Genomic DNA, 11,514 nt, shown 5'->3' with positions numbered 1-11,514 from the left:
CTCGGAGATGTAGCGCTGGCTTTTTAAAGTACCGGCAATGCGTACTAGAGGAGTGCGAGAGTGATATCCAATACCGCCCCATACCATAATACCCGGTGCAGGACCAGTGTGGCGGTGCATAACGCAGCTGTTCAGCATCCTCTCTCCACGGTGTCTCCAGACTCGAATCCGACCATCGTGGTGTTGCAGACAGAAGCGTGACGCGTCAGTAAAGACAATTTCATTCCATTGTGCCATCCACATCCTTCTTTCATCGCACCATTGGCGGCGGAGACGTCTGTGGTTCTGCGTCAAGGGTAGACGAAGCAATGGACGTCTTGTGGACAGACCACTCTGCTGTAAACGGCGTCGAATGGTACGCGCAGACACTGGATGATGCAGTACAGACTGAATGTGCTGTGCTATGGTTCGTGATGTGGCTGAGCGATCCGTCACTGCCATACGCCTGTCATCACGTGAAGTGGTGCACTGAGGTGGATGCGATCGAACACGTTGGTCCGTCGTACCCTCCTGCATCCGACGATCACATATCCGCATTACAGTTGTTTGGTTTCGTCCGACACGACTACTGATTTCCCTGAAAGATAATCCACAATCTCGGTAGGCCACTATCCTTCCTCTGTCGAACTCAGATACTTGATCAAAAGATGATCGCTGTTTTCTACGAGGCATAATTGATCGTTTTTTTTGAAAAAACCCCAAGAAAAACACAATTGCCGTACTTCAAATCGTCGAAATCTCCAAGCCTTAAATAGCGCTTTGAAGTGGCGCCACAGGCGCGCGTGATGTGCGTCTGCGCTGAAATTCTAATCATTTGCATATCTCACCTCCGCTAATGCATGTTGTAAATTTCATATTATTTGCATGCTTCCTTCAGGGTGTTGCATTTACGGTGGCCAGCAGTGTAGCTTAACATTAGAATTCTAATGGTCTATTGTTAAATTTTTTATGGCCTCAGAGATGAAGAAACATTTTGAAGATGAGTGAATATTCATGTTGCACATTCAAACACAACTTGTTTGTTTGTACTCATGGCAATTTTTCAACATAAATTTATTAAAAAATGCTTTTTCAGTTTCTAAAATTTAGTTTATACTCATTTTTACAAACTTTGAACAATTGGTTTTTCAAAAGGGAAAGACATGCCATATTCTTCAGGACCAAAGTTTAGAAAAATAGGCCAATTTGTAAAATTGAGTGGCAATTAGTTTCTGAATTGAATAATAAGAAAAAATATTTAAGTCATCAAACCACATATGTTTATTTACAAGTCACTAATGAGTAGCACAATACATTTTCAAGATGTTGCTTCAGATTTAACGTCCATTTCTTTTTCTTGTTGTGACTCAATGTATGTTTGAAATGCCAACTGCAGATCTGCCTTATGAGTAGATTCATTTGTTCTTATAAAGGCCTGAAAAAAAATATACAGCATGTATATCTTGTTAATTTTTATTTCATTAAGAGAATAAATATCAAATTCATAGTAAAAAAATAAGCATAAAAAATGAATTTTATTAAGGAAAACTTTACCTCAATTAATTCCAAATCTGATGTATCCCTGTGCTCTGGTAACTGATACCCAGGATTTAAAATACATAACAGCTTGATCAAGTCTGATGCATCACTTACCCTGCAGAAGATACGATTACATCAATAAGATATGAATAAAGTATCAATGATTAGCATAAACACATTCTATAACAAAATTTCAATTTTGTCAATGCTGGTAAAATTCAGTCTAATTTAAATATGAGTAATTTATTGAACTTTTGCTGTTGATGGCCAGATGAGGAAATGTTTTTTTTTTCAGTTTAACCCATTAACGACGACTTTGATTTTTTTAAAAACAAAAAATGAGTGGAACCACTTCCATCATTTATTGGCAAAGAAAAAACTTAAAATTTAGAATGACAAATTTTCTTACCAACCGGCATTAATGTGTTAAAGGCTGTTGTTGGTTTGAGTTCCCTATAATCAGTGGTAAACATCTTCATAGAGTCTTTTTCAATAATTGACATTGCATAATGTGATTTTTCTGTTATTCAACCACTCTGTAATTTCATTAGATGCAGTTTGATATTTTCTCTAAATTTTTAAAGATTAAGAGATTTTATCTAACAGCAGTTTCAGGACAAGCCACATACTACGCTTGCTTGTAAATTGTGGAACATAGAGTGGGTCTCACATTCTTCCAAGCAATTGTCCATGCATGTCTTAGTTTCACACATAGGTTCGCCTCTTTTATTGTAACAATTATATATACAGATTTTGATGGTCTTTGTTGTACAGTATAGTTTCTGCACCTCAATTAAAAAAAATTAATTGATAGAGCAGACATGTTACATAAATGTTATGTAATAACGCAGGGCTCCCACTGAAAAAATTAGAAAAAGCAGGACTAAAAAGTAGGATGGGGGAGGGTACCCCCCACTTAGACAACATAATCATAGCATAACAAAAAAAATCCTAAAAAGATTTTTTTTTATTTAAAAAAGTTTTTCTCTCTCTTCATAGCACTATTTCAGTATCCTATAAGACTGACTCAAGTCAAAGCAAAATGACAGAAACGACTTTGTAACAAAAACAATTTTTGGTCAAAACAGTGTACTAGCAACCACAGATAATTCTTTTTTGTCTCTCCTCTCAATATAAATTAAATTTTTTTTTTTAGAGTCTTCCTCGGTCCAATCTTCCTTGTCCTTCTCTTTGGCAATGCACAGCAAATCATGAAGGCATGTAAGATTTTTAAGACTGACGCTCCTTCGAGATCCCTTTTAAAAGCACAGTGCAAAATGTGTAAATTACAAGCCCTGATGTAAATAAGTCAAGGTGAACCAGATGGTTTTACTACGTTGTCATCTCTTTTTTAAAGGGATTTGTTTACATTTTACTGTTCAATACCAGTGTAATCGTTTTTGAAAAATGAAGCACTTTCATTTCTAGCTCTTTGCCGAGTATTGTATATATTGTTTATGGCTCTGCATGCCCTAAAAATACAGAAGACAATGGAATGTTATTGGGTAGGATCAGAATCACCAAACCTAGAATAGGCTTATGTATTCAACTGCTTTGTAATGCAAACTTGTTTCACCTATATACAAAATGTGCACCATAATTTGGAATGATGACTGCTAGTTACTGTTCAAGACAATGAAAAGTACACACAAAATTATTTTTTTCATCCAGACAGAAGTTTTTAATGACTACTCTACTTGTTGAACCCACACTACAACATTTGAACCATTTGGCAATATATCAATGATTCCCTGCTCAATTAAAACCAATTACATGAATTTTGTAGATAGGATTTGGTAGGAAAAGTAGGACAAAAACTAGAAAATAGGACAAATCCGAGAAAGTAGGACCAAAAGTTGGACATTTTACCAAAAAGTAAGAAAAGTAGGACAGTTGAGAGCCCTTTTAATAATGTCACCTTATCATGAAAACCTCATATGAAATTTTTTTTCGAGAATGACTTTTTCACAGCTTTATACTGAGAACATATCTCACCTATTACAGCAGTTAAAAAAAGCAACTGGCACTGATCTGCTCTCTATGGAGGAAAAAGTACCATGCATGTGTTGTTCAATAAGACATCTCATCCTTTTTTTTTTGCTCTTCCTGTAAAATTTTTTATCTATGAGGTTTTCATTATAAGGTGACAATGTGCACATAATAACCAAATAATGTTTTTCGTATCTAAGTAATGAATGTTAGTATATGTTCATGTTATAAACTGAATAGCAGTGGAGACAAAAATTGTCATCTACAAATGCCTTTTGAAGATGACCAGTGCTGAAGAAAATCTTAAGCCAACTTACATTATTTTATGTATACTCACATTGTTAATTAGTACACATAGAATAAGAAATTTTAGCCTATACTACTGCTTTTTTTGACAGTAACAATTTTGTTGTGTGTGTTCAAAAATACAAAAGTTTTAAATCAAGAGCATTCAATAAGAATAGCATAAAAAAATAAAGCTAAAAAAGCCTGCTTAGCAGCTAAAAACCAAAGAAAAACTACACTCACAGCTCTCTCTCAATCATATCGATTAAAATCTTTTCAATTTTACTCTCCCAGGCCAAGTAAAAAGCCATCGGTCCAAAATGCCTCGTAGACCTCAATACATCAAACTTCTTATTTTGGTTGACATGATTATAAACAGCATATGCGACCTGGTAAAATAAACAGAAGAATATCATGGTCTGAAAAAGAAAAACCAGGCAATAAATATCAGAGGATGACGTCACTCTCTGCTAACTATACAAAGATTTTTTACAGCTGGCTGATGCAAAGATGAATCTATAGGAAAGAGAAAATTCAACTGCACATGAGAGGACGTGGGTTTGATTCCCCACAATGGCAGTTGAATTTTCTCTTTCCTATAGATTCATCTTTGCATCAGCCAGTTGTTAAAAACCTTTGTACAGACAATAAATAAATCACACAATTTTCCAATAGCTTTGTGTTTTCAGAACGAATATGAAAAAATCATTCAAAATATTTTTGTTCAAGTCACAAATTTTTATTACACAAATGAATTTATTTACTTCAACCCTTCAGTAAGCATTATATTCCTCATCATTAACATTTAAGTAATTGTTGCGTGTTTTGTTATAGGTTGAAATGCTGTAGCTACTTTCTAGCCTAATATTTTATCAATTATGATACGACATTGAATCACAACGATTCTTGTTATATGAAGCGGTTTCATATAATACCTTTGCAAACATAGGAGCAGTAAAATAAAGTACAAGATGCTACGCAATGCAACAGATTGATTCAGCTGCAACCTTAGTGTGTAGCAAGAGATTTACATGTTGCATGGAGATACTGTTTACAAAGCATGTACAGAAAAAGTCCCATTTCAAAAATGCTGTGAATTTTCAAGTGCAATACAGAACTTTATTCAATGTAATTTTATTTTGTATACACATTTGATATTTTTATTGCCTTGAATAGTAATTACAAAAATATTTTGATTGAAATGTGTAATTTCCATCATTCATAGCTTTATGGTGATTAAATTTTAAAGGCAATGGTTATCAACCTTTGGAAGTCAGGGGTTCGGTGGTTGATTACTTTTTGAGAGTGGAAAGTCTGGTCATACACACAACTAATAGAAAATAAATGAGAAAAAGTGAAACGATGAATCACCCATTGCCTGGTTTGTCTGATGGCATGGCCCAATACCGGGCCATGGCTCAGTGGTTGAGAAACACTAACCTAAGGGGAGTCCGATTCGCACTAGATCAGATAATAAAAGCCCCCCCCCCCACTGTATTAAAAGACAGCCATCTTTGCTATTTAAAAAAAATTTGTTTATTCGATGGTATTTTTGTCTCAAAGTCACACAGTGCTTACTGAAGGATTGGTCACGAGATTCTCAAAAAATGATATTAACAAATAAACTAAAATCTTTACTTAAATTGCACATTATATTTGGGATCAAAATTAATTAACGTAAAACTCAAATATCAAATAAAAAACAATGATACAAAAACAAAAAAAAATCTGGTTAAATTATTTTAAAAAATAGCAATACACATAGATAAAATTAACAGGAATAAAAATTCCATTTAAATACACAGACTTCTCGAACATAAACCTAAACGAACAGAAATAACAGGACAAATCCGCCAAACCTTACCCTATGAAACACCGAATCATCTGGCTCAAACTGTGCGCAAGCTCGATCAAGCACATACACATAAGATTCTTCATCCAACAATTTCTGAAAAGATTAAAGATGAATGGATTTTACACCAAAACTAAAAAGATTGTAAAGGAAAAAAGCCAATGAATGTAAAGTTTACCCAAGCCATCACAAATATCACTGAATTGAAATATATGATATTTCCATATATCTTGTTATGATAACTTTTTGATACTTATACAGAGTTATCATCCCCAGGGTCACCTGATGGTGTATAATCTGTATCATAGACAAAGGCAGGGCTGGACTAATCTCAGGTGCCAGGTCACCATGGCAACTAAAAAATTGGTTTTGGCACCTAAAATTTCCTTTGTTTAGTTACACTAGCACAAAATGTTTAGAATTCATAGCAGCATATCTGTTATTATGGAAGAGGGGTCACCATGCCCTGAAAAAATCAAAAGTAGAATTATTTTGGACCTTTCTCTTCAGGTAAATTTATTTTTTGGTGCCTCAAAAATTTTTTCTGGCGCTTAGATTATTTTGTGATTTGTCCAGCCCTGGGCTAGGGTAAATTAAGAGATTGGCATCTCAATCGAACTGCTAAATGCTGATACTCAATTCAGGATTATGTATGCATGTCTTCCTCTACGAGCAGGATTTGCTGGGTTCACACACACACACACACACACAGTCTACTTTTTTCCCATATACCCTCATGGGAGGGTTTTTGTGGGATGCATCCTACAGATTGTTCAGAGTTATTGTTAAAAACACACTTGTCTATGCAATATATTAGTCAACTGATTGTCTTGTACTCATACTGTACAGTAGAGTTCTAATTATCCAACACTCACTCAGGACCTGGGATATGTTCGATAATCAACATCATTGGATAAACTGGGACAAACATTGAATGACACTTTTTAAAGGTACAGATGTTGAACTATAAATATAAATACTTTAAATAAAGCACAATCCAACCCTGATGTGGCAAACCATTTTATAACGAGCTCCAGTACAACAAAGAAAAATTTTTATTTCCTTGAAGTTTATCATTAGAACAAGGTTTGACTATGAATAAATATGGCATTTCAATGATTGAAAACTTTGTTTCTAATTGATAGAAAATTTATGTGAGTTTAAACCACAAACCCAATATCCATAAAAAGAGTATTAATGATGAAAACAACAGAACTATATAATATCTCACCTCAAGGTAAGGACTTTCAAACAGCATTGGAGTGTAGAGATTCCTTCCAGGCTGGGGAAAGAAAATCTGATTCATCTTGAACCTTTCATCCCAATTCGCTTTCCTTAGAATCCCATCTGGTTCTCGAACAGTGATAAACCTCTCCTGTAAACAATGCATACAAACATGTAATCATTTCATGTTTTTCAATTTAAGAGATTTAAACTTGTTAATGCAACTAAAATAAAGCATTATGATAATAATATGTTTGAATGGACTGAGTAGTAATTACTATTATTTAAAAAAAATTTTGGTTTCACATTTTATACATTAATGCTCCTTCTAATTATTTTAACTTACACTAGTTTTCTCTGTGACTGGTAAGGCAAAATGTCATATTGGTTGTTAAGATGGCACCTGTCATCCTAGATTAGTTGTTCTTAATCTGGGGGAAAGGTCCTCGGAGAGGTTTAAGGAATCAGTGAGCTTGGATGATAAGACGTTGCTTTTCATTATCATGTGTACTATACAAATACAACGCCACAACAGGCAAAATGCCCAACGAGGTGGCTGAGAAAAAGATGCCCATAAAAATATGGATGTCATATATTTCAAAAATACACCAACCCAATTAAAAATGTAATTAACAAAAATTATAAACAATATATACACATGATAAAATATTATACAATGCCCATAAAGAATACTTATGGTTGTCTTATTCTAAGAATGGATAGCTTCTCGATTTACCCCAACATGTTTATCGTATTTCTTTTTAAACGTGTCAATTGTGTTACAATTTACTACCTCCGGGGGGAAGCTATTCCATTTATTAACAACCCTATTAGAGATATTAGAGATTTACATAACAATCCTATTATGTAAAGGAGTCCATAGTTCTATCTTATTGGTAAAGCAGAGTATCAGATTCATATTTTATATTAGATTTATGATTTCAATATGCAATTTTTGCAATTATATGCAGTTTTATATTCAAATTAGAATTTTATATGTGATATAAGATTATAAGTTTGATTAATAATTGTATACATAGATCATGATCTTGGAACTAGGTTTTCTACTTAGACTAACTATAATAACCCGCACCGTCTTCAGTTATTGGGAGGATTGTAGTAGCCTTAGTAGCCTTATTTGCAAAATTTGGCTGTGATCACAGTAGAAAATTGTGGATTTGCATAGAGAACCACCCCCCCCCCTCACACACACACACACAATATAAATCAATCATATATATAGATTATGATTTTATACTTGTTATGATTATATTATATTTTGTAATGTATGTTTTTTTTAATGAATGCATAAATTGCCAAAGATTTCCGGTCCATGAGGACAATGAACCAATATGTGGCTGTGACCTGTGTTCCTAGGCTTCGTCATTGTTGGAAAGGATCAGGGGAACATAGGAGGTTAAGAACCCCTGCTTTAGATTTAAAAATTATTTATGTAATTAGCACGAATAGCAAAACCCCACAGTATTAACAAAGTGCAAAGCAAACCTACCCTATCTGATACCTTTGGAGAAGTGTCAATAAAAACAACTTTACTATCTGTGAAGCCTTGCAGTTCTGGATTATAGGTCATCACCTCGTTTATTGGCTGTCTTATTTCCATCACAGGAGGCATCTGGAGCTTCTTCAAGGCTTTCTCTGCCGCTTCTGCCTGCAACTTTATAATTCACACAAGAGATTAAAAACAAATAATTTGTGATTTCACATAAATAGTACCACTGAAACTTATTTAAAAAAAAAACCCTTGGTAATGGTTTGTAAAGAATACATAGGTGCCAACTCAGACATAGGAAAAAATCTGCACTTTGTCATGTGACATAATATTTAGCTGCCACTGAGAAAATGCTACACAATTAAAAGAAAAAATTGGGGATTTTTTTGAGGGAATGCATAGGGTGACCATATAACCTGTTTCCCAGGGACATTCCCATATTTTCCATAATTAAGGCTGTTCTGTGTCTTTTTTTTAAGATGTCCCGTTTTTCCCGTATTTTCAATGAAACCCACTTGAATTTTCATTCTCCTTCACTAAAATCAAAGATTAAGATGATTTTGAAACTTATAAATTATATTATGATAATTGCGACCGCAAATATGAGTATTTATCTCACATTTTTGCCATGCTCGACATTTTTTTTTCTGCAGAACTCATTTTAATCCACCGTGATTTGCAGCATCACTTTATTTCCTGCCATTGTCGATTTCAGCAATAATTGTCAAATTCACTCATTTTTAGCATTACATTTGGCAACAATAGATGGTTTCAAATTTTTGAAATCTCAGTTTTTGTCGAGGAAACATGGTTAGCCTCACATTGCATAAAATGAATTAATTTAATGAACAAGATACAATAATATATACTTACCTCTTCAAGTTTTTCCTTTGTAACAAATGCATACTTAGGGGCGAACAATTTTTCTTTCCTAGGTGCGAACACTTTTTCGTAATTGATTCCAGTTATTTTCATCAGTATATTTTGAACGGTTGGATTTATAAAATAGTCATCCATTTTTTTTCTATTCCGAGCTGGTGCTTGCTCAGATCCAAGACCTGAGAAGAAGAAGAAAAGACATTTGCCATAGTAATGCTCAGAAATCATGAAATATGCAAGATAGTTACATGGAATGGCATAAAAAAATAGATAGACAAATTCTTTACCTTGTTAAAATGTTAAGATATTCAAATTGCAGGAAAAAAAAGAAAAATTCCCATCATAGGGACCATTTAAGTATTACATCAGCAGATTTTTAACCACTTTTTATACCCCACCATCAGCGTTTCCCTCTCTTCTATGGCATATTGGGATCTGAGGCGTACGCGTGATAAAAAAATGATTTTTGATCCAAAAAAATTAAAATATCGAAAGAAAACACCTTTATACACTGTTATAGTCAATTTATGTTAATTTCAATGCTATTTGAAGGCTAGTAACTCAATATTACGCCCCCAATCTTTTTGTGCCTCTCTTCAAAAATCGATCCTATGTACTCCCCCTGATTGGGATTGCCCTTTGAGAATATACACAGTGAGTTCGACTACCACTGTTATGTCATGATAATTTTCACATGTCTGGTTTTAACTACAGCGCAAGGTTGGCCACACAATGCGTTTTTCCACGGGAGTACTAAATAAATACAGACAAAAATTAAAGATGTCCTCAAAAATACTTCATATTTTAATAAAGGGTGGTTGATAATGTAATCATCTCATTCAAAATTCAGAAAATCTGACCCCCCCCCCTCCAATACCGACATAATACTTGAATAGCCCCATAATTCTTTTCTTCATAAAAAAAGATAATACTATATCAACTATATCAAATAATGGATCACTCGAAAAATCTCAAAAATCTAGGCGACAGAAAAAATTTTCAGGCGCCAAAAATTTTTTACCCACAGAAAAAGGTACAAGATAATGCTTCTTTTGACTTTTTCAGGGGGCATAGTGACTCTCTTTCATGTTGACAGATTTGCTGCTGTAAACTTCAAACATTTTGTGCTGCTCTCAGCCTGCAATTTAGTAACTGCACAAAAGAAATTTTAGGCGCCAATATCATTAGCTGACCTGGCACCTTGGATTTGTCCAGCCCTGGATTGTACAATAGCTGTTCCCAAAAGAATAACAAGCCTTCTCCTGAGTTAGGCAACAGCACAGAAGATCTGAAAGTTCTTCGCAAAATTGCATCACACTGTGCCTTTTGTATAGGAAGCTCGGCAATAATAATGGACCAGTTGAAGCCATATGGGAAAAGACCTCTAGTCTAGACGTCTATAACCATTTGTTTACTTCTCTTAATTTTTTTTTTTATGATAGATGAAACGTTTTGTTTATAAAAAGGTTAAAAAAAAACAAACTAAAATTATGTTTTGTGATTTACAAGCCACTCGGTTGATAATACTATAATCCGTTTCAGGTTAACTTTGCAGTGAAGAGGAAGCTATGAGGGAACCTTATCGCTATGGCAACAAAAGCCTCTTAATCAATGTATCGATGCGCGGCCTCGGTAAGGTATGGACGATTTCTAGGATACCGCGAAAATGTCGTTGTGGTTGCTATAGATTTTGGATAATGGTAACCAATACTAATTTAAAAATTTCAAACGAAGAAACATCGGTTCAAAACGATATTTTTTCTTTTTTTTCATAAAATCATTAAAAAAATTGAAATATTCTGTACAAATGATCACCATAAAACTACGATTTATGGGAACTTTATTTTGCGGCGAAGGAGTACACTCTCTACCTTTCTCTCCACTGCAAAGTTAACCTGAAAAGAACTATAGTAGGGTTCTCCCAACCACTCATTAATGCAGACGAGAGAAAATAACATAAGCTGCAACCACAAAAGAACAACGAACCTTCTCCTGAGTTAAGCAACAGCACAGAAGATCCGAAAGTTCTTCGCAAAATTGCATCACTGTGCCGTTTGTATGTGAAGCTCAGTAACAACAACGGGCGAGTTGAAGCCATGGGAAAAAGAACTCTAATATAGACGGCTGTAACCATTTGTTTACTTCTTTTTTTTTATGATTAAGATTTTAATTTTTTGTGAAAAAAATAAAAACACAACTTAAACTGAATTTACGGTTTTTAAGTTAATTTAATTCCTTTTTTGTAGCAAAATATTGT

The 11,514-nt window shown here is 34.2% G+C and overlaps 1 protein-coding gene across 2 annotated transcripts; it reads right to left on the bottom strand.

Annotated features, from left to right (window-relative positions):
* Nucleotides 1-1,236: 1,236 nt before the first annotated feature.
* mRpS22 (mitochondrial ribosomal protein S22) lies at nt 1,237-11,373 on the bottom strand. 2 transcript variants are annotated; one of them, XM_089245820.1, is made up of 8 exons: nt 11,244-11,373; nt 9,252-9,436; nt 8,379-8,543; nt 6,876-7,019; nt 5,657-5,740; nt 4,036-4,181; nt 1,534-1,633; nt 1,237-1,414 (listed from the first exon to the last, which is right to left on the bottom strand). In XM_089245820.1, the coding sequence occupies exons 1-8, from the start codon at nt 11,353-11,355 to the stop codon at nt 1,298-1,300; spliced, it is 1,053 nt and encodes a 350-aa protein (XP_089101946.1). In that variant the 5' UTR covers nt 11,356-11,373; the 3' UTR covers nt 1,237-1,297. The 2 variants fall into 2 exon arrangements, with proteins under 2 accessions (XP_089101946.1, XP_089101945.1); XM_089245819.1 differs by having other exon boundaries at nt 4,036-4,211; nt 11,244-11,371.
* Between the last annotated feature and the right edge of the window lie 141 nt (nt 11,374-11,514).

Source organism: Pholcus phalangioides, unplaced genomic scaffold (assembly GCF_987345545.1).
Source record: "Pholcus phalangioides strain wild (caught in Gottingen) unplaced genomic scaffold, Ppha-v1.0 ptg000016l_1, whole genome shotgun sequence".
Lineage (NCBI taxonomy): Eukaryota > Metazoa > Arthropoda > Arachnida > Araneae > Pholcidae > Pholcus > Pholcus phalangioides.
Note: the sequence above shows the minus strand (reverse complement) of the source record. Positions and strands in the feature narration are given on the sequence as shown.